The 23,352-nt window shown below is 37.0% G+C and overlaps 5 protein-coding genes and 1 pseudogene across 9 annotated transcripts; 4 read left to right on the forward strand and 2 right to left on the reverse strand.

Moving 5' to 3' along the window:
- The first annotated feature begins 226 nt into the window (after positions 1-226).
- LOC141815004 (S-adenosyl-L-methionine:benzoic acid/salicylic acid carboxyl methyltransferase 3-like) lies at positions 227-1,971 on the forward strand. 5 transcript variants are annotated; one of them, XM_074702966.1, is made up of 6 exons: positions 227-374; positions 481-580; positions 657-1,070; positions 1,138-1,392; positions 1,476-1,587; positions 1,626-1,830. In XM_074702966.1, exons 2-6 carry the CDS (start codon positions 491-493, stop codon positions 1,691-1,693), a joined length of 939 nt encoding a protein of 312 aa, XP_074559067.1. In that variant the 5' UTR covers positions 227-374; positions 481-490; the 3' UTR covers positions 1,694-1,830. The 5 variants fall into 5 exon arrangements, with proteins under 5 accessions (XP_074559067.1, XP_074559065.1, XP_074559066.1 ...); XM_074702964.1 differs by having other exon boundaries at positions 452-580; positions 1,476-1,971; XM_074702965.1 differs by having other exon boundaries at positions 470-580; positions 1,476-1,971.
- Positions 1,972-2,333: 362 nt separating this feature from the next.
- LOC141815259 (putative methyltransferase TCM_000168) lies at positions 2,334-4,099 on the forward strand. The gene is given in 6 exon segments (XM_074703173.1): positions 2,334-2,420; positions 2,527-2,641; positions 2,727-3,140; positions 3,216-3,488; positions 3,563-3,877; positions 3,880-4,099. Coding segments are annotated over 5 exon segments (1,161 nt in total). The 5' UTR covers positions 2,334-2,420; positions 2,527-2,551; the 3' UTR covers positions 3,949-4,099.
- Positions 4,100-4,794: 695 nt separating this feature from the next.
- LOC141814224 (anthranilate O-methyltransferase 3-like) lies at positions 4,795-6,334 on the forward strand (annotated as a pseudogene).
- Positions 6,335-6,823: 489 nt separating this feature from the next.
- Positions 6,824-15,092, forward strand: LOC141814695 (uncharacterized). Its single transcript, XM_074702634.1, has 18 exons — positions 6,824-7,000; positions 7,183-7,241; positions 9,312-9,625; positions 9,737-9,927; positions 10,005-10,084; positions 10,175-10,285; positions 10,824-10,947; positions 11,046-11,104; positions 11,207-11,272; positions 11,665-11,735; positions 11,821-11,917; positions 12,267-12,341; positions 13,482-13,580; positions 13,775-13,915; positions 13,995-14,024; positions 14,098-14,160; positions 14,419-14,496; positions 14,820-15,092. The coding sequence occupies exons 3-18, from the start codon at positions 9,507-9,509 to the stop codon at positions 14,904-14,906; spliced, it is 1,491 nt and encodes a 496-aa protein (XP_074558735.1). The 5' UTR covers positions 6,824-7,000; positions 7,183-7,241; positions 9,312-9,506; the 3' UTR covers positions 14,907-15,092.
- A 226-nt stretch (positions 15,093-15,318) lies between these two features.
- Positions 15,319-18,847, reverse strand: LOC141814897 (uncharacterized). The gene is made up of 4 exons (XM_074702851.1): positions 18,545-18,847; positions 18,045-18,180; positions 16,433-16,594; positions 15,319-16,299 (listed from the first exon to the last, which is right to left on the reverse strand). The coding sequence occupies exons 1-4, from the start codon at positions 18,730-18,732 to the stop codon at positions 15,418-15,420; spliced, it is 1,368 nt and encodes a 455-aa protein (XP_074558952.1). The 5' UTR covers positions 18,733-18,847; the 3' UTR covers positions 15,319-15,417.
- An 870-nt stretch (positions 18,848-19,717) lies between these two features.
- On the reverse strand, positions 19,718-23,138 carry LOC141814683 (ADP,ATP carrier protein 1, mitochondrial-like). The gene is made up of 4 exons (XM_074702624.1): positions 23,033-23,138; positions 20,746-21,268; positions 20,249-20,620; positions 19,718-20,171 (listed from the first exon to the last, which is right to left on the reverse strand). The coding sequence occupies exons 2-4, from the start codon at positions 21,250-21,252 to the stop codon at positions 19,875-19,877; spliced, it is 1,176 nt and encodes a 391-aa protein (XP_074558725.1). The 5' UTR covers positions 21,253-21,268; positions 23,033-23,138; the 3' UTR covers positions 19,718-19,874.
- Between the last annotated feature and the right edge of the window lie 214 nt (positions 23,139-23,352).

Raw genomic sequence — 23,352 nt, forward strand, 5'->3', positions numbered from 1 at the left:
CAAGAATCAAGTTGAGAACATTTAATCAAAGAACATGAGATAAGTTTTCCATGTTTAAAAAAGAGTTGACTTTTAAAGAAACATTTAATACGCTTCATTGACTTTCCTCGAGAAAAGTCTCCAATCCAATCAGTACTCTTATACATTTCAATCTTGTAGAATTTGCATAAAAGAATATCTTCCACGGCACACCAACAGATTGAAATCAATGTTCTATCATGTCACTTCGAAGCTAAGTGCCACAGCTTGAAACACACTTTGAAGAAGAAGGATAAGCTTGAAACTTCTTTTCTGTCTATATAAAGTCTTGGTCCGGAAGATAAAAAAGAGAACATACGAACTCTCTCATTTGGTGGTGGCCGTACCCAAGCAAGGTCTGCATCTATTTCTCATCATCATCATCATCATCATCATCTTCTTCTTCTTCTTCTTCTTCTTCTTCTTCAATCAGACATGACTTAATAACTAGCTATTTACAAGAGCTAAAACCATGGAGGCTGAGCGAGGAGAAGTTGAACAGCCACTCCGAATGGTTGGAGGGGACGGGGAACATAGCTATGCTCTCAACTCTTGGCATCAAGTTAGTTTTGATATCATTAATTAATCAAACTTAAATTTATTTTGAATTTTACAATCTGTTAATCAATAATGCTCAGAGCAAGGCAATCATTAACGCAAAAACTATCTTGGAGAGTGCTATAGAAGATATGTACAAGGCATTATTGCCCCTCCAGAGCTTCACTGTCGTTGACCTTGGTTGTTCTTCGGGTCCTAACACACTGCTAGTGGTTTCTCAAGTTCTCAACATTATCAGCGAACTACATACCAAGTTTTCAGACAAGGCACCACTACCCGAGATACAATTCTTCTTGAATGATCTCCCAAGAAATGATTTCAACAGTGTGTTTCAATCTTTGGAAAACTTTAAAAAGAAGACTGAGGAAGAGAAAGGAGACCTGCTTCCGCCATATTACATTGCAGGTGTTCCAGGGTCTTTTCATGGGAGACTGTTTCCTTCTTCGACTGTTCACTTCTTTCATTCTTCTTATAGTCTCACATGGCTATCCCAGGTAATTAGTTAGTTAAATAATCAAAAAGTGAGCTTAATTTGTTGCTAATTACTAATAAAAATATTAGGCTCCTAGTCTTCAAGGTATTCCACCGAACAGAGGAAATATTTATATTTCAAAGACAAGCCCTCCTGAAATACTGAAAGCATACAGAGAACAGTTCCAAAGCGATTTCTCTAGATTCCTCGAGTCTCGTTATGAGGAATTAAGTGGTGAAGGAAGAATGGTGCTAACACTTATCGGACAGAATCATGTGGATGATGACTTGCTAATCTATACTCGTGAACTATTATCCGAAGCCTTGAATTCAATGGCCATAGAGGTAACTTTCGATCCTATCTATAATTTTGATTTACAGTTCAACTTTAATCTTGTTTTGATGCACTACTCTCTCAATTCATCCAGGGGATCATCTCAAAAGAAAAACTGGACGCTTTCAATTTGCCACTATACGCGCCGTTGCTGGAGGAAATGAAGTCGATAATTCTGAGTGAAAGTTCATTCTTCCATCTCGAGCAAGCACAGTTGTTGAATTACAAGCTGCACGAGTATTATAATGCTACCGAACTCGACACCATACTCGACGGGAAGACGATTGCAAACGGCACGCGTGCAGTGGTTGAATCCTTGCTTGTGCATCAATTCGGGAGTGAGATACTGGACGAGTTATTTGAAAGATATGCCGAGAAAGTCTCGAAGAGCATTCTTGAACAGAAGATCACCCAGTGTGTCATGTGTCACATAGTCCTTGTGTTGACGAAGAAAGCTGTAAAATAAATAATAACTATGGCTAGCTGTTTATGCTCAATCAGTGTATCACATCACAAACAGTTTGTAGATGAAGGAAAATTCAAATGTTGAAAATTTAATGCAACGGCGTGCTTGATTGGTTAGATGAATAGACAATACGACAACGAGCTTTGAATTGGTCATTAATGGCTGATTGTTTACCTTATCTTCACTTTTTTCCCCCCTAAAGAATTTCAATGTGAATATATTGAATCTTCCAAGCTCTTTGCCTTATTTTCACTCCTGTTGCTTGGATTGCAAGCTAAAATGACATCTCTTGGATTTGGACGACTACAGAACCATGCATCCTTAGCCAGTTTAAACTTCTTTCGATAATATTATAATACACATTTCGATTTTCAACCATTCGATGGAAATACTTATTCAATCAATTGCTTGTTAGATATATAAATTCCACCCTAGCTAACATATTTCAAGAGTTTCTTAGTCGCCACTTGCTTGTTGGCTATATAAAGTAAGGCTTGTTTGTGTCAGTCAAGAACGTAACCAAAGAGAGCACAAAAATCTGTCTCAGTTGGCGGCTGTGCTAGAGACTGTAAGGTCGGTTATCTTCTTCTCTTCTTTTTGGGGAATTTTTTCTGAGTTAAAACATCGCTTAGAATCTACTACATTCACTGTACACATGGCTATGGCTTGTATATTGTAGAGCTACTTAAAGAGCTAGAAGAAACATGGAGACTAAGAAAGGAGAGCTCGAACAAACACTTCGAATGGTCGGAGGGGATGGAGAACATAGCTATGCCGCTAATTCTGCTGCTCAAGTTAGTTTTGCATATTTTGATCTTTGCAATCTTTAGTTAGTTATCTTATATATTGATCTATATATGTGTTCATGTTTGCGTTTAGAGAAAGACAATTATTATGACAAAATCCATATTGGAGAACGTCATAGAGCAAATTTGCAGGACACTGCTTGTTGATCAGCAGCAAATCACCATCGTCGACCTCGGTTGTTCTTCAGGCCCAAACACTCTTTTAGTGCTCTCTCAGGTTCTTGACATCATCAGTAAGTTACACGAACACTCGAAGGAGGAGACACTTCCAGAAATCCAATTCATCTTGAACGACCTGCCATCGAATGACTTCAACAGTGTTTTTCAATCGCTGGAAGAGTTCAGAAAGAAGATTAAGGAAGAAAGAGGAAACCTACTCATACCATATTACGTTGCAGCTGTTCCAGGGTCTTTCCATAGGAGACTTCTTCCTTCTTCAACTGTTCATTTCTTCCACTCTTCCACTAGTCTCCATTGGCTATCTCAGGTTAGCTAATCAGCTTATTTTTTTAATCAATTTTGTCGAAATGGATTACCATTGTTTGTTAAAAATACTATTTAGGCTCCTAAAGAACTTGAGAGTGCACAAGGTATTTCAGAAAACAGAGGAAATATTTACTTCACGAAGACAAGCCCCCCTTGGATAGTAGAAGCATATCGAGAACAATTTCAAAGAGATTTCTCTATGTTTCTCAAGGCTCGCTTTGAAGAATTAAGTGTTGGAGGAGGAGCATTGTTAATATTTCCTGGAAGAGAAGATGCAGACGAGTACAGTGACGCAATTATCCACCTTGCTGAACTATTTTCTGATTCCCTCAATGCAATGGCCGAAGAGGTACCCTTGCTCATTTGAATTTGCTACGATACAAATAAATATGGGATTGAAAACTATATGATTTCAAAAACTAGGGGATCATTTCAAAAGCTAAACTGGATGCTTTCAACATTCCATTCTATTCGCCATTGTTGGAGGAAGTGAAGTCAATAATTCTCAGTGAAAGCTCATTCCACATAGAGCAAGCACACTTGCTAACCCACAAATCGCTCGAGTATCGCGATACCACAGAGACTGACATTGTACAAGCTGCGAAGAACGTCACAAAGAGTTTTCGTGCCGGGACTGAATCTCTATTTGGCCATCACTTCGGAGAGGCCATCCTTGATGAACTATATGAAAGACTTGCTGAAAATGTTTCTAGGAGCATTCTTGAAGAAAGACTTGCTGAAAATAGGAGCATTCTTATCACTGTACTGTATCTCATATTGTCATTATGTTGAAGAAGAACGCTCCATGATAATCGATCATGTATGTATGTGGATGCATGCATTAGAAGTAAGTAAGCAAACGTTAATAAGTAGCCTACTATAATGATATCCCTTAAGCAATGAAGAATTTGTATCACTCCCCTTTTGAGTATGAAATGTTGTAGTTAAATATCATAAATAAATCTTCCAATTCCAACTTAAAGATTGAATTTACTAAAATTCAACATCTAGCTCCTTATTAGTCTTTTCTTCTTCTTCTTTCTTTTCTATATAATTTCACTCGTTAGTCTTCTCTCTTGCTTTTTTTTATAAAGAATTTCAATGAGACAATTTTAATTGTTAATTGAATTTCTTTTAGTAATATTATTATATCAATTTCTTAATTTTCAACTTTTTGATAGAAATAAGTATCATATATCATTTGCATGTCAATCGTACCTTTTCTACTCTAATTCACGTGCATAGAAAAGTTTGTTCGATTCAATTATAATCCTTGAACTAAATTCATTTCTCTTGTTTGTCAAACTATTCAATCAATTCCACAAAATTAAATCTATATCACTTTTTTTCTAAAGAATTTCAATGAGACAATTTTAATTGTTAACCAATTCAATAAGATTAAATATCTTTTAAGAATATTATTATACCAATTTCTCAATTTTCAACCTTTTGATAGAAATAAGTATCATATATCATTTGTGTGTCAATCACACCTTTCTACTCTAATTCACATGCATAGAAAAACCTATTCGATTCAATTACAATCCTTGAACTAAACTCATTCCTCTTGTTTGTCAAACTATTCAATCAATTCCACAAAATTAAATCTATATCACTTTTCCTAATATCTTATAAGAGTTTATTAGTTGTTACTTGCTTATTGTCTATATAAAGGTTTGCCTCAAGCAACAAAGAGAGGACAGTCTCAGTTGGTGGCTTCGTAGACGACTATTAGATCGATCGGTACCTTCTTCTCTTCTTTTCTAAGATCTAGTTTAATTTTCGCGACTTAAAACAAGGCTTAGAATCTATCAACTCATGTCATACATTCATTATATTGTACATACAGAGCTACTTAAAGAGCTAGAAACATGGAGGTCATGCAAGGAGAGGTTGAAAGGACACTTCGAATGGTTGGAGGGGATGGAGAACATAGCTATGCCGCTAATTCTTCGTCCCAAGTTAGTTTTGATACTTTAACTAACTTTTTCTCCATCTTATTCGGTTTCTGAATATACTGATTTATGTGTTTGTGTTCAGAGAAGGGTAATACTTATGACAAAATCCATGTTGGAGAATGCCATAGAGCAAATGTACAAGACACTGCCCCTTGAGAGAATTAGTATCGTCGACCTCGGTTGCTCTTCGGACCCAAACACCTTTTTAGTGATCTCTCAAGTTCTTGATATTATCAGTAAATTGCATAAACAGTCAGAGGAGGAGGATGAGACTGAGACACGTCTACAAATCCAGTTCATCTTGAATGACCTTCCATCGAATGATTTCAACAGTGTTTTTCAAACGTTGGAAGAGAGTTCAAAAAGAAGTTTAAAGAAGAAAGAGGGAATTCACTGATACCGTATTATGTTGCAGCTGTTTCAGGGTCTTTTCATAGGAGACTATTGCCTTCTTCAACTGTTCATTTCTTTCACTCTTCCACCAGTCTCCATTGGTTATCTCAGGTCACCTAATTAACTTCTTCTTCTTCTTCTGTCGAAATATATAGATCGATATTCTTATTTTTAATTGTTGAAAAACATAAAATTCTAGGTTCCTAAAGAACTTGAGAACACACAATGTATCTCAGACAGCAAAGAAAGTATTTACATCACAAGGACTAGCCCCCCTTGGATGGTAAAAGCATATCGAGACCAATTTCAAAGAGATTTTTCGATATTTATCAAGTCTCGTTTTGAAGAACTAAGTGTTGGAGGAGGAGCATTGTTAACATTTCCCGGAAGAGATGATGTAGAAGGCGACATGCTCAGCCTCCTTTCTGAACTATTAGCCGATTCCCTTAATGCGATGGCCGAAAAGGGGATCATTTCAAAAGCTAAATTGGATGCTTTCTACATTCCCTTCTACGCGCCATTGTTGGAGGAAGTGAAGTCGATAATTCTCACTGAAAGTTCATTCCATATAGAACAAGCACACTTGCTGAGCTTCAAATGGCTTGAGTATCACGATATCACCGTAGAGATTGACAGTGTACGAGATGGGAAGATGGCCGCAAAGACTTTTCGTGCCGGGACTGAATCCGTGGTTGCCCATCACTTTGGGGATGCCATCCTCGATGAACTATATGAAAGGCTCGCTGAAAAAGCTTCAAGGAGCATTCTTGAAGAAAAGCTCACGAACTGTAATATATCCAACATTGTCATTGTGTTGAAGAAGAACAAGAACACTCCACCATAATTAATCGATCGTGTATGTGCATGGATGAATGCATTAGAAGTAAGCAAAGCAATAAAATTGTATGGATGACCAATATTCAAGAATATTAATAAATGAAGCTATTTTAGTATTTTTAATATATTTTGGCTGAAAAATAAAAAGAGCGCGATGGGCCTGGGCTGTGCCAGCCCGGGAACGGCCCGTTGGGTTCTCAGTTTCCCGTCTCACCGTCGTCACGTTGACATTGGATGGTTGTATGATTTTGTAAAAGATAGGGGCGAAAGTGTAATTTTTCTCTGTGTACTTAAACCCTGATCTCACATACGCCCGCCGCCCTCTTTCTCTCCTCGCCGCCGCAACGCAGGTCGCCGCCTCCTTCCGTAGCAGCAACACCCCTGTTTCGCTGTGTCGCGACGTCGCTGCCAGCGCCCGCGACGCCGTTGCCTTTCGCCCTTTTGACCGCCCACGATCGCCGTTGCCAGCAGCGACGCTGCCTGTCGACTGCCGCTGCCGACCGCCTGCTTCGACAAAGAACCTGCTTCTCTTCTTTCCCCTTTTGCTCTCTGCTTGTTCCAACCAGCGGCAGCCTCCACCGTCCCCTAAAGTCGTTGTCCTCGCGCCACACGCCACACCCATTCTCTGGAAACTCACGCGCAAGGTCCTCCCAGATTATATCACGTGAAGGAGGTATGGAATTTCGATTTGGGAGTTGGGTTTTTCTTAGGATACCGTAGTAGGTTAGATTGTTCCCTGTACATCCGATTTAGTATTCTGGGATGGGATTTTAAGTTCGATTGTTCCCTTATTAAGATAGATTTAGATTTTGTAGTTATTATTCTTATAGGGTAATATTTTAATTATTTGAGTAGATACTGATTCGAGTGGAGCACGCTGATCTGCTAACACTCGGAGCTTGGTAGACACAAATGTGGGTACATTTTGTCCTTTGACTCTTATATATTTTTGTGCATGAATAAATAGAGTAAAAATGGATTATGCATACCTATACACCTATTTTCAAAGAGGGAGTTAAAGTGATATTTAAAATACTGAAATAGGGAAAATAACTAAATCATAAAAGGGTAAAAATAATTGATTTACTTTCTTGTTCACACATGGGATTCATCTGGGGGTAATTAAAATGGGAAAGAGTGTTTTCAAAATTTAATAGATACTCTGATTTATTCTGCCTATTGATATTTATCATTACATTGTTTGATTTATTTTAGTTCTTGCTGTTAATCTTTTATTCAGTTGATACTTAGCTTTTACCTGTTGATACTTACCTTTACTTGCAAACCTGATTATGATATCTAAATGCATGAACAATATGTAATTTAATTCGAGTTGGTCGTTTAGACCAAATGATGAATATACATACTGAGAATGGAATATTGATGATAATCGATGAAAAAGATGTATAACAAGAAATGAGATAAGAGAAAATAATAAATATTAAAAGGTGTTAATTAAGAGCCTAGTTTTATACCAGAGTTTTACCAGAGCACTAGACCGTACACCTGAGGAGTGGTAGCGTGATGTAGCCCTCGGTCCAGAGCACTGACCGATCACATATTATTGTGGTAGAGCAGAGGCCACGGTCAGTGTTTAACTTGTCTTCCACCGGTGAGGGCTAGAGAGAAAGCTCGTACGTTTGATAACGTATGCGACAGTATATTCTGAGGAGGCTGTTAGCTTACATATATATGAGTTATTTCTACACTCTGAGGATATCGGCTCATGTTATGCACTTTTTAATTAATGATATAACTGTTGATACTATTCATAATATTTGAGCATATTGAGATTATTGGTGATGATAACTAATAGTAATATTACTTGATTTTCATATGACAAGAAATGAAGAGAATGATAAATAGAGATATATATATATATATATATATATATATATATATTATACTATGTACTAATGGAGAACTGTACAAGAATACCCACTCTAATTCCTTGGCTTCTTAATTAAGATTGCATTCATGCACATCCTTTCTGATTGCCCACTTAGCCTTTGGCTAACTGTCTACCTTATATGACTTCCAGATTTGCAAGCACAGAGTTGATATTAACTTGGCTCAGTTGTTCTTTAGAGTTGCTCCGAGACCTTGACGTGCGGCTTTCGGGTTGGGTTATTTTAGTTTGATGTTGTATGAACTTTTATTCTGGTTATTATAATTACAATGTATGGATGAGTCTTGTACTGGTTCCTTTATTACATTGTCACCGAGTGAGGTACCTCCCGATGTTCGGGAACGACACCTCCGGGTCGTAACACTATATGGTTTGAAACAAGCTAACCAATTGGGGTAGACTCTTACCACCATTTTCTTATAGCATGTGGTCTCCTTGATTGATTAGACGTCTTCGTGCACGAAAGGTGATCTTTGTATTTGATCAATCGAAGTTTTCAACAGCTAAATTAAGCAGTTGGATCTAACTCATTGAGTGGAAAAAAAAAGTTGTTCATGGTTGTGAATGTTGATTAGACTGGATATGTTTACTTATTGCATTTTGCATTTTGCACTGTTGCTCAATCACAGACTGCTGCTGCTCAGAATGATTGTTTTCACCAGTTAGTTGCTTGAGTTAAAAGGCCAAATTGGTCCTACTTGTACTTATCCAGTGATTGTGATTATAGTATCTTTCTGGAATTTTCATTTCTACATTTTTTAATTTTTTTTATAATGTTATTAGTGCTATCAAGAGCAATGTAGATATATACTATAACAAAACAGTTCTCTAACTAACTTGTTAATGATTAATATTTTAAATATGTTAACTAATATGCTTTAGACAAAGATCAAATGAGTTAAATTATCTAATCATTTTAATATGATACCATCTTATTTAATTTAGGGGCAAAATTAAATAAAATCAATTTATATTTTTATGAATCATGAGGAAAGATTATTATGAAATATATCACAAAGTTGTGAGCCAATCTTATATTTGAATGCAGGATCTAACAAACTTTAAAATTTTGTAGGACTTTTAGATAGAACGTGTGCCGCGCATCCTCCTCCTCTCCTTCTTGGCCAGAGACCTTCCTCTCCTCACTGTGGCTATCTCCCCTCTACCACCCATCTAGACAATCTCTACTTCACAACCTACTTAGGTTCAAAGGCCTGAGGTTGCTGCTTAATTGATCTCATTGCCCTTGCTCAACTATCTTGGCGATAAAATGATATCTGCAATTAGTTGGGTACCAAAGGGAGCTTCTAAGGTCTCCCCTGTGGTGGTTGAACCACCCTCTAAAGAAGAAATTGAGGAGATTTTGAGAACAGGAGCATTGGAAAAAAGGTAATTTCTTTTAGAATTTGACTTTTTATTCCTTTTATAAACTTCTACATAATTTAATTATGCACCTTGTAAATGGGAAGCCTTAATCCAGTAGTAATGATGATTGTGCAGTGGAGACAGTGATGTAGAGGAAGGAGAGGATATGGATGTCGATGCTTCCATAGAAGAAGATGAGGTAGTGCATGCATTGGCTGCAGCTAAAGCTTTGTCTAACAAAGGGGATAAGAGTTCTAGTTGTTTCCCTGATATAGCTGATGGACTTCGAGAACTTGACATGGATCATTATGATGAGGAGGATGACGGTACCTAATTCTCTTCAATAATCTTAGCAAAGTTAAGAATTGAAATTTGTTTCCACTTATACATTTTAATATGCCAGGAATCGAGCTATTTAGTACTGGTCTAGGTAACAGTTACTATCCAAGTAATGATATGGACCCTTATCTGCAGAACAAGGATGTGAGTCAAACAATTTTAACTGGAAAACTATGTTTCTTTGTTTCTCTAAAGGAGAATTCAAATAATGGTTTCACTTAATATATTGACTAGGATGATGATGATGACGACGACGACGATGATGAGATAGAAGATATGACCATACAACCAACTGATGCAGTTATAGTCTGTGCAAGAAATGAAGATGAAGTCAGTCATCTTGAGGCATGTATTGCACTTGTTTTTAATATTGTTTCTAAGATCTTGCTGTGTTTGTTGTCCTCTTAACCACTATGATACTTGATTAAGAAATAAATAATTAAGATGAATGGCATTGATATTTGTGAGTGAAGGTATGAGCTATATCTCAGGCCTGAATTGCTATTACCCTAGCTGTTTTGATACTGATAGTGGTCAGGTTGTTTGATAGCTCGATCTTTCCATAAGATGGGTAGATGGTTGGTTCTTAGATGAAACCCACCAAGAAAGTCTTATTAAAATCCACATCATTGATGTCCTGCAAACTGATGGCCTTATTTGGGGATGTTCTTGTTTTTTGCATTGTTTTTTTGAGGCAAAAGAAAGTAAGAAAAAAAGACTCTCCTGATATATCTATATGTGCATTATATAAATGCTTTCGCATATTAGGATTACTTCATAACAACAGAAAGTGAGTTTGTATTAAGACTGGAAAGATATTTAAGATGCTTATTTAGACTAAAGGTTTGCATGATTAGCTCATCTAAAATGGTTCATTTAGCAGGTTTGGATTTGTGAAGAATCAGAGGATGGAGATTCAAATATGTATGTTCATCATGACATAATCCTTCCAGCTTTTCCCCTCTGCATGGCATGGTTAGATTGTAGCCTTAAAGGTGATGATAAAGGTAACTGTTTCTTTTACTTCTATGTTGGAATTTTGCTTTTCCAATTACGCAGGTTGAATAATTTTGTCTGTTCTTTTGCATTGTGTCGATTTCTGTAGGCAATTTCATAGCTGTTGGCTCCATGGAGCCTGCTATTGAGATATGGGACCTTGATCTTGTATGTATTCTGTGTTACCATTAGTAGATTCCTTATATTAATTTTATCTTGTTTGGAATAAAGTTGATAAGCTATTTACACATCCTAATTTAATTTTGACAGGTTGATGAAGTTCAACCTTTTATGGTCCTAGGGGGTGTCTCGAGAAAGAAGAAAACAGGGAAAAAGGTTCGTTGTTCTGGAGTGAACTGTATTGTAATACTATAATTGCAGGCTTCAAATTGCTTCAAACTCTTATAGCTATGTAGAATGAAAGTTATATAACTTATAGACTAAGTAGAATAATATGTTGTCTAGTGCCCTCTTATTGTGCTTTTTGTTTATCTCCTCTGAAAGTTCAAAATAACTACTAGTGGTCCCTAATTGTACTCATTGCTGTGGTATTTATATAAACATTGTTCTTCAATTATTTTAAGATACCTGTGCAAATTTTCAGCTTATGTATCTCAAAATTCTCTTATGTAGATTGTCTGCTAATGTTTCACATCTATCCTATAAAATGATATTTGTAGCAGCATCTCATGCTGTTGTTTATTTGCTTTCTTGATTGTAATGTGTAGACCTCGGTCAAATACAAAAAAAATAGTCATAGGGACTCTGTACTTGGGCTTGCATGGAATAAGGAAGTGAGGTGAGCTTCGGTCCCTAAAAATGTTATTTGATTGTGTTGTACAAGCTTGTGGGTCTTACAAGAAGATTTGTGCATTGAATCTCAGGAATGTTCTAGCTAGTGCAAGTGCAGACAAAACTGTGAAGATATGGGATGTAGTTACTGGCAAATGTGCTGTAACTGTTGAGCATCATAAAGATAAGGTAACTAAGTTTACATTGTGAAAGAATAAAATAATGATTTTAATCTGCTTTCAAATCCCTTCCAGATTGTTGAGATTGTTTTTTTTTAAAATAAAATTCAATTAGTTTCTTTTATGCACGTTGCCCTTAAATTTATTGCAGTTAATCAATTCTCTTGCGGAATCATCACTGTTTGATACAAGTATCAAACTATTGCATCTATTTATTTATTTATTTTTGTTGTTTTTGCTTGCCATTGTGGTGAAGTATTGGTGCTGTATGATTTCATGCTTCGTTTTGCATCATAACTTAAAATTAAGATTGTTAAGATTTTCAGCAAAATAAACTAATAACTACACTGTTGCTTCAGGTCCAAGCAGTTGCATGGAATCGACATTCACCTGAAATACTTATCAGTGGTTCTTTTGATCCATCAGTTGCTGTGGTAATGGATAAGAAATCTTTCTCATAATATCAGATGTCTTTCATCTTAATATTGCCTATGATACATAAGTTTGCATGAATCATCAACTAAAAGAGGCTTAGTGATAAGCTATTAGAAGGATTGAGGTCAACTAATGAATATTGTACTATTCACAAAATGGAATAGCTTACCTATAATCCATACATCCTGCAAATAAAGCCTGAAATAGTATTGCTGTCAGATTTTTCCCACTTTCTTGTTGAAACTTCCCCTTCATTTGTTTGAGTGATTTGGATCTCTTGGCCGTAGAAAAGAGTTTTAGCCACTTGATAACTCTGCTTATACTCTTCTTAACTATTTAAAACAGAAAATACCAAATAATTAAAAGACTCAACAGAAATTTCTTAGGGAAGTTGAAGGTCAAGGCACAATTGACTTGTTTCCGGGACTATACATATGCATTGGGATGACACTAGACATAAACCTAGTCATGTATTTCTGATTTATGCCCGCACAGTTTTCCAACTTATTTATTGTGCATGCTTTATCTGATTTGCTATCATATGAAAAGAGGGGAAAAGAAATTCAGCTCTATATCTAACTTTTCATGTCATTGATCTTATGTATTATTAAGTATGACGTTTTTGTATACCAAACTTATTGTGATTAACTTAATGGCTCTGTTAAGACTTAAGCCTCTAGTAATTTGTTGGGCTTAAGCTAAGTAAATAAGATGCGGGAGCTTTAATTAATACATGCTGCGTATATTTCGGATGAAATAGAGCTCTAAGCATGTGAACTCTGTGTATATTTCGGATGAATTAGAGCTCTAAGCATGTGAACTCTGCACATTTCCTGGATAAATACATAAATACAGCCATTATCCTTCTGTCTAAGAAACAGCAGTGCTAAGTATTAGAGTGGGCATTATCACAATAATACTGATCAGTTTGGGGTTGAATGCTCAGGGTCTTGAGACCTCTCCAATGGACCTTTTCTCCTTGCTTCATCATGGTTTTCTCTGTGGCATTGTGATTTTGAGTTTCTTTTTGTAAACTGCAAAATATTTTTGGTTAAAAGGAATTTCTCTCTTGGTACTATAACTTTCTCTCTTGGTGTACTATAACTTGATGAATAATGTTCATTTCCTATGAATTGCAGATGGATATGAGATCAAGCTCTCAAGTCTGCAACGAATGGTCTGTCACATCTGATGTTGAGAGTTTAGCATGGAACCCACCCTCAGAGCACACATTTGTGGTGAGTTTATGATATATTACTGGTGATTGTTGACTATTGAAACTTTGGAAGTTGAAGGGTTGGTGATTTCCCTTTTAAAGCCATTTCCATTGTGATTTCATTGTCAGTAGCTATCTATTACTACTCTTGAACTGCCTGATTGAGCTGTTTTAGTCCTGGATTCTAAGAGTTGTGGCCTGTCCGATGTGTTTCAGGCGAGTCTTAACGATGGCACTGTTCAAGGTTTCGACATCCGGGCTTTGTCAGACTCCAGCTCCAGTTCCAAGCCAACTTTCACACTTAAGGCTCATGATAAACCTGTTACTTCAATCTCCTTCAATCCTGCTGCTCCAAATGTATGCTTCTAGTTTCGACTCTGCTTATGAAAGAGTTTTTAAGTTTAGTTGACTGACCTGTTGAAATACCATTGTGCAGCTCCTTGCTACGGGTTCAACAGATAAAACGGTATGGGGTGGTTTTCTTTCCCTTCTCATTTGCAATATGAAAATCTCTGCTGATGACAAATTCGATGACACAGGTGAAATTGTGGGACGTGTCAAACAATCAACCTTCGTGCATTGTATCTCAGAAATTCAAGGCGGTAAGTTTTCTCAAACAATTTAGTGCTTGAGAATTTATGGATTATAAGACAGCTCCGCTCCTATATCAGAAATGGAAAATTTGATTCATTTTGCCTTTCTATTCAAGTATAATTATCCAATCTAAGTCTCTCCTGTCGAATAGGTGAAAAATTCACTTTAACTCTCAAAATTTAGAAAATATTTGGTTTATACCAAAGCTTGTGTTACTAGCATTTACTGGTACTTCATAACCTAATGCCGAATATTATCTGTTTCAGGGTGCAATATTCTCTATAGCCTTTTCAGATGATTGCCCTTTCTTGTTAGCTATTGGAGGTTCTAAAGGGAAATTGGAAGTAAGTAAACAACACTTCAAAAGAAGTAATTACTCTATTATTTACTTGAAGCCTCTGTTTCTTTAAACTAATAAGATCATCTTTCAATTGTTTCCTTTGACGAATAAAGCGGAAAGGTGGATATTTAAAAAAAAAGGAATTTAAACATTTCTCCTTTATTAATCTATATGCCCAAGATTGGGTAGAAAGTTAATTTCTATCCTCTTCATTTACATTTACATTTACATTTACATCAGTCATTCCATTTCTTTACCCATCCATTTCTTTTTAAATTTCTCCCCAAAGAAACAAAACCAAACAGTTCTTTTTTCTCTCGTTCTCAGGTGTGGGACATCCGATCTGAACCAAGAATTGCCAATAGATTTGGCAAGAGAGGCGATGGAAGTAATCCAGCACCATCATCAGATTGAGCTTTTGACTTGTTCATTTTCGAGCTTTAAAAATGTGAGGATGTTTTGAGCAGACTTTTTTCCCCCTTTTCCTTGCCATTTAAATCTGTGTCGCCCTCACAATTAAGAAGATCCCAGTTATATGTTTTGTATAGGATGGAAAACACTTTTTAGTTGAGCGAAAAGTTTCTGAATTTATTTTTTTAATGACCATCTACTTCATAAATAACTTTTGTCCGTTTTATAAATTATGTTTACTGTACACATTTTAATTTTAATATTAAGTGCGTGTTGGAGTAAACACTCGAGCGGTTGTAAATAAGATATTGTAATCTTGCTTTCTGACCTTGTAAACTCCAGAAGACGTGTATTTAACTCAAGCCATGATAACTTTTAAATAATATAAACAATCTGAAAACGACGTTCGTTTCATACACAACGAGCTTGGGACACTATCGAATTGCAACACAGCCAGAGCAAGCTTACAAAAATCTTTCCGAAACATAATACGGCCAACGGTCTTTTCAATTTATCACCGCCGGAATGCATTGCTTTCATGGGCTGCAGAACCTCCCTGTGAGTAGTAAGCTCGACGACGGACACTCTCTTCTATCGTAGCGCTTCCCCCTTTCTCAGTTCCATAAATGCTCTTCTGGGCTGCATCCAGAAAAGTCTTGCCTCTTGAGAAGCCTGATCTCTTTGCTTCCACTCTATCTTCCTCTGCTGCTTTCTTCAACCGTTTAGACCTTTGCTCCTCGTGGAGTTCCGCATCCAGTTGCATCTCTCTTAATCGAGCTTCTCTCTCTTCCTCAGACATCTTTGGCACACCTCGACGACGATTATTGCCGGGCAGCTCGTTCAACTTGTTGAATTCCCTGCGCTTGTCTTCCATTCCTAGCTCAGAATCCGGCTGGTGATGTTCGTATGCAAAATGATTTCTTGTAGAATCATCCTGATGCCTGTATTTTGAATAGGAATGGCCCCTGGAAGAGTGTCTATCACCCCTTGGACGATCTTGTTGTTGATGATCAAGCAGTGAATGATGATTTTTCTTATCTTCTTCCTCACTTTCAGTTTGCCTTCTTGAACCTGAAGCATACCTGGGCGAATGTCGATCACTCTTCGCATATTTATGTTGGTAAGATTCAGATGTTAAATGATCACTGTTTCTTTTCCTTTCTGCATCTGAATTATTGCTTGATAGCCATTTGCTATGTTTAGACTTTCCTTCTTCATTCTTCATGGATGTTTGATGATCTCTTCTTTTCTCTTCCAGGTCATCCCTCATGTCATCAGAATCAGAATGACGTCTCGATGAATGCTTCTCAGACTTTGACTTACTGTGACGATGGCGCTTGTGCCTTTTCTTTCCTTTTTTCTCCTTATCATGTTTCTTGTCTTTCTCAGCTTCTGCCTGCGAAATCAAGATAGAATAATAAAAAACATTGTTGGCATGAAAAAAGATACAGAAAAGATCATTTGGAAAATAGTTTGCAGCATTAATCGCAGCATAGAATAATCATAAAAGCATTGAAACAACTTCTTACAGATTTCTTTATCATAGCCATCTTGATGGGATTATTCTTTATTCGAGCAAGTGCATCCTGCTCACGCTGACGAATAAGGAGCAAAGGATCAGTGTGAAGTTTCCTCCATGCATCGTTTGCAGACTGTGGCTTGTCCTCAAACAAAGCTCCAAGAACACCAGCCTGATAAATTTTGAGATCTTATCAAATAAACCTATGCAAATGCAGATAGCAGGAAAGATAAGTTGATGAATGCCTGCATACGATCAATTGATCTATATTTTGTAAAAAAATACAGCAGCACAACTTTTTTCAATCAGGAACAGATGCCCCGAAACAAAAGAAAATAAGCTACAAAGGTGACACTACGTGTGACATAACAATCACAATAATAATACAAACTCTCCAGCAAGCAAAATAGAAAGAAAGTCAGCAATCAACACATGGAACCATCTAAAATAAGTAGTATAAATCAACTCAGTGATTTCACATCAGCACCACCCCTTAGTCTATGAATCTCACGCAGTACAAGCGCACAGCATGCAGGCTTATATACCTTAACCTATTATGCTTATTGTTGGAGGACATCCAACCATGGTTCAGAATATCTTACCTATTGGAAGAGGTATCTCAGAAATTCCCAATTGGTTATCTTTCCTTGCTGGGTTCATCAGCATTCCCTCCAGAATCCATCATCTTAATTCAGTATGTTGTCTCACTTTTAGTCTCTATTAGCAATCCTTCTAAGCATCTCAACATCTACCTCATGCAATTGGCCAAAATTTATATCCTCAAACCACTAGTCACTCTAATATAATTCTGATTCATCATCTATGCAAAACCACCAAAACACCATATCCTATTAGAATTAGGAAGGCCCACCCTCATTAATTGTTTGCCAACTAGAGGAAGGCCACAGATGAATGATTGGCAGTGTGTGGAATCTCTTGCCTCAAGAGAACTTACCTTCACCTGAGAGTTCCTATTTCCTATATGAGCATGATCATCTAGCCTACTGCTCTTGCAGCACCGCTGTTGTCTGGACTTCCAATCAAAGGCATTTTTGTTGCATCAGTTCATACTCAATCGACATATCAACTAGTGTGTCTCCAATCAAACCTTTGCTAACCCAACTGTGGTAGTTAGAACATAAAACCTACTTATATAGTCACATACTGTTCAAATTTCAACACAAGAATGATTCCTTGAAATCTTTAATTTTATTCCAATCCTGTACAAACTATAGGTCAGCAAATAAGTGTTACAAACTCTCTACTTTAGCAATTAATGTTGCAAAAGAAGCAATTTTTAACATGAATATGAATGATAAGTAATTTGGCAAACGCAAGTTCTATTTTGTACTGGTGTACCTATGGGAAGAGTGTTAGTCATTGTTTCACAACTTGACGCTCTTATATGAGATGAAATTAAAATGGTTAAAACAACTATCATAATTTTCTATGTCCTTAAATATATTACACAAAAACAATAAAGTGCATAAATGTCCATTCAGCACCTAGAAGCATCAATAACAGGATACTAATACTAACACATACATCGAATATCGTCTGTTAGTTCACATCCCAACTGAAATGCATGGGAATAGCATAGAACATGGATAAAAGGATTGTACCTTGGAGGAACTAGCATCTGCTGTTGAGGCACTCGAGGCCACTGCAGGTGGTGCTTGAAGTGCCTTGAACCCATCTGAATTCCCCTTGCCCACTGCTAACCCCGACTCATATAGAAAATCCAATCTTTCCTGACGCCTAATTATCAAACCAAAAAACAAATTTATAAGATTAGCAAGAAATGATGTTTATTACTTAAAACAATGGGAAAAAAACCTCATACCATGTCGACGAGCTAAAAATCAGCAACGCAAAACCCAAAATTAAACAAAGAGACAAAAAAAATTTCTTTTGATTCTACACAAATCAGACAAGGAAACAATATATATTTTTTGGATTCTACACCGACGAACAGACATAGCAAAGCTGGTCGAGACCAGCATCAACCCTAGAACAGCGATATCAGAAGTCGTAACAGCAATAACCAAAGAATCAACCCAAAAAAAAAAAATCCGATAATCAAAGCAAGAGGCCGATGGAACCAGAGACAGGAAGCACTTACGGGGCGAAGCCGCCCTGTTCCGAGAGGTGGCGCAACTCGTCCTTCTCGCGCTCGTCCTGGATCTGCTTCCGGAGCTCCTCGAGTTTGCGCTGCTCGGCCTCGTGCTTTTGCTCCGCTTTCCACACGTTCTCGATGTTCCTGAGGCTCCCCGTGTGCCATCCCTTCTTGTTAAGAAACTTCAACGCCATCTCCTCCTCTTCCTCCTACTACTGGAATTCTCCCCCTCCTCTTCTCTCCACTTGGCTTTCTTTCCTAACCCTAGATATCGCTTCCGCCCCTCTCCCCTCGAATTTCGGAACCGGAAAACGAATTGGGAAATGGTAAAAGAAACGAAAATAGAGTAATGCGAGGGGCCATTTGCAAAATATATACAAGTAAGCAGGTCTGCATGTAAAAATTTAATTAAATAAATCGATCGAAATTTAAAAATTTTAATTTGATTATTTTATAATTTTAATTATTTTTTTAAAAAAATTAGTTAATTCAATTTGAGTTTAATTTTGATTTTAAATTTTATTATTCAGTTAAATTAAATTAATTGAAATAAAAAAATAATTTTTAAATTTTTAAATAACTAAATTTATAAATTCTTAATTAATTGATAAATTTTTCATAATATTTAAAAAATTCAATTCTTTCTATTAATTCGATTGAAAATCGAATTAATCAATATTTTATCAATTCAATTTATTTAATTTTTATTTAAAAATTTGATCGATTCAGTTAATTTAAAAAAAAATTTAATTTAATTTTAATTCCATTCAATTTTAATCTTCAACCCTTTATCGACTTTTTCACAATTTCTTTTAAAATTGATAACGTATTTAGAAATATAGTCAAATTATTTTAACGTTAACGTTTTTTTTCTTTTTCTATAATTTATTTTCATTATTGCCCGATATAATTTTTTATCGTGTTGATCTTTCGAGAATAAAAGTTAGCTAATTAGATTCAGTTCATTTGTGATAAAAGGGTGGGGAAAATATGATATATATATACACATATATATACACACGCACATATTTTAATTTTCACTCGATTCATAAATCAGCATAAAATGCAAAAAGAGAAGGAAATGACACCTGGAAAACAGTATGAGCATCTTAACACTCTGATAATGAGTTAGGGCAAGACCCATAATCCCGCCATGGCGACAACAATCAAGAAAGAAGGTATCCAAAAATCATAAATTAACCGTTGGTTCCGGAGAACAATAACAACCTCCCAACTGAAAAATGCTAGGAGAATCTCCCACTACCAAAAATTATTCAATTCTAAAAATTTCTGACAGAATTTGTCATTATCTGACAAAAAAAAAAGAGCAGCTTCACTACGCACCGCCAGATCCGTACTTCTTGCCGAAGACAATCAGCTGCAGCTTGTCATAACCGGCAAGCACACCGGCACCGGCGACGGCACGGAGAATATTTGCACCAGCTCCCTTGAAGAGGGACTTCGGACCTTCTTTCTTCAAAATCTGAGAGAATGCATCCAAGGAGCTCTTGTACTTCACGGCTTCTCCGGATGTCATCATCATTCTTCTTCTAACCGTGTCAATGGGATACGATGCCAGACCAGCACCGTTGGTGATCAGCCAACCCAACGCAAAGCTCGCGAAGAAACTATCCTGCAATTGATACAAACCGCATTACAAACAGCTCATTATATAATGACAATTTTTGAAGAATAATGCACAAGAATTACCTGCAAACTTCCCGTAAGAAGCACTGGCTTCAACGAGTCGTACATTCCAAAGTAAAGACCACGGTACACTATAATCCCGACGCATGAAATGTTGAATCCTCTGTACAATCCGGCAATGCCGTCGGATTGTAAGGTCTTCCGGTAAACATCGACAAGACCATTGAATTGTCGCTCTCCCCCTTTCTTTGCTGCCTTGGCATCATTCGCAAGGCGCGTTCGAGCATAGTCCAAAGAGTACACAAACAGCAAGGAACAAGCACCTGCGGCACCACCTGAGCCAAGATTGCCAGCAAACCACTTCCAGTATCCATCTTTGTCTTTCTTAAAGTTAAACATCCGCTTGAAGTAATCCTTGAATGCAAAGTTCAATGCCTGGCAAAGGAAAAAAAAATAACAGTGATTAGAACTGACATGAGACAAAGTAAATCCAGTTATTAAGCAGCAAATCAATAGTCTATCAATGATTAGTGTTGCAACATAAACGGATACGAAAGTACCTGAGTCGGGAAATAACGAATGACATTTGCAGTGTTTCCTCGCCACAAAGACAAAGCACCTTCTTCTCTAATTGTTCGGCCAAAACAATCTGTGATTCCCTTGTAAGGTTCAGAAAGCCGACCAGCCTTGATCATTTCATCCTGATTCTGAATCAGGAGCTTCACTCGTTCAATAGGAGCAGCAGCTGTCTTGGAAACAGCAGCAGAAACTCCTCCCATTAGGAAATCGATAGCAAAGCCCTTGAATCCTTTCTCGGCAGGAGCCTGAGCAAAAACAGGAGATACAGACACAATAGCAGGTAGCCCATTGTTACAACTGGCAACCTGCACACTTGGTGTCTGAAACGCCCCATTCAGATAGTTTCCAGTTGTAAAGCGTCTCTCGAACACAGCAGGATTATACAAGCTACATCTCTGAGATAGCACATCTTGCGAAATTCTGGACCTCAGATGGAGTTGACCAGACAATGTCTGTATTGAAGTTGGGTGATTAATCTGATCCGCCATGTTGTAATCAAAAGATCTGTACATCAGTCACAATCGAAATCTTTCACGCTTTCCAAACATAAATCAATGATTCAGTAGCATAAATTAATTATGCCAACAATTTCCATCTGTAGCAGAACAGAGGTGATAAAAAAAAAGTGCATAACAAGCCACTAAACTCTGGTTTCTTCCCGATCTAATTCAGTCAAATATATTAGAAAGGTAAGCAACCAAGTTGATGAACACCCTATAATGTATCACCCTAAATATGGATCAAATATATTTAGGCTGGTGTGAAGTCCCACTAACAAATCTTAAAATAACAGAACTAATTCCAATTCCTCAATAATTTCAGATCACATCAAATTTTCTATACAGTTGGAAATGTCAACCCGAACTGCAAAATATCATATAACATCAATGCATAATCTGAAATGTATTATATATCAAATATTTTATGCTACCATGTTGTGCGCTCTCACTGCTCAATGGACTATGTTCAGCCTTCATATTCCAACAACAAAAGAAATGAGAAACTTAACTTCAAGCATTGTAAAATTAGTGATATTGAATTCTAGTTCGCCCGGTTTAAATTTTTTTCAAAAAGGTGATAGTTTCTGAATGTCACACGGAATCGAAGGAGATGCAATAAGCATGAATAGAAGAAAGTACCTATAAACCACAAAGGCATGAAACAAATCAAGCTGAATCCATTAAAATTTTAACAAAGTATTTGTTTAATCTTGCTTTTTCCAACAAGTCCTTGAATCCTAAAGTATTCTTGACAGTTGTCTAAATTTAGCAATATTTTAGAAGTGAACTATTATGTTTGGTTTACATTTGAGTAGAAAGATAGAAAGGGGAGGGGTTGGAGAGGAAGAGTTAGATCACACACAAAAAAACATGAATAATAGATCACAGATATATAGTTTTATATTGCCTACCCACCCTCTCTCTTTGCCCCTCCGAGCTATCCACCCAAGAAAACTCAGTCTTAGTTAACTTACTGCAAAAGTATGAAAATTCAGAGGGCGTAAATTCCTCACAATTAAGTATTTGCTAGTTCAATTATTTTAGTGACCAAAAAAAAACTTCGAGAAGAAAAACAACAAAAGATCAATAAAATAAACTAGTACACGTCTAATACTATTAGACGTGAATAACTCTGCCACTCTATTTGAACCACATACTTGATATTACAAACGACACTTAAAATTCTAAGATAACAAAACTGAGACGCTAGATTAATAAAAGCATGGAACTAAAACAAGCTACAAGCCTGGAGATCTATGGCACCCTTCAAGATCTGAGTGTTATAATAAAATCTTTCACAAGCATATAGTAAATGAGATCAGCCGCTGTGCATGAACTAAATCGCTAATGTATATTAAAAGAGCGCAGAGAAAACACTGCAGATCTACCATTCTAAACAATTTGAGTAAAGGAAAAGTACGATTCGAGCGACCTTCTCTGAAACTAAAGCAAACAATTCATAATCTGCCCGAATCGAACAAAAATGACCGCTAAAAGGCACGATCATAACCGATCTAGAGGAGACCTATATATCGGGACGTGGGAATGGCTCAAACCACGACGATGCCTATTAGATGGGCGCAGAATTCGCAAAAAACAAATCGATCGAGTAAAACCACAAGGGGAACCTAAAAATAACAATCGATCCGCTCAGATCTCTCATCGACGACCACAAAAATGAAAAGGCAATCAGAAAACAAAACCTACATCAGATCTAAAGAAACACAACAGACAAGAGTCGATCTAAACGGAGGATTCGGAGTTTTACCCTTCCACGGCGCCTCCCTTCCCCTTCTTTTCTCGACGAAGTGTGAGACGAGGAGAACGCCAAGCGAGAGGTGGAAAATGGCGGAATGCCAGCGTATTTACTGGCCCTCGCTTGCCTGGACCGTTGCCCGTAGGTCGATTGTGTTGTGGGATGGGATGTACGGGCTCCCGCGTAGAAAATAACGTGCGGAATGTATTTTGTCCGTTGGATCTAATCGGAGGGCAGAAGAGCGGTGCAGGTTTCTTCCTCAGTCGTCTTAACTGGGGGCTTTCTTACTTGTCATTGGCTGAATTTAGTGGGGCCAACCTTTAACTCACCAA

This window comes from Curcuma longa, chromosome 21, assembly GCF_044706935.1.
Source record: "Curcuma longa cultivar G26 ecotype Majalengka, Jawa Barat chromosome 21, ITB_CL_G26_1.1, whole genome shotgun sequence".
Lineage (NCBI taxonomy): Eukaryota > Viridiplantae > Streptophyta > Magnoliopsida > Zingiberales > Zingiberaceae > Curcuma > Curcuma longa.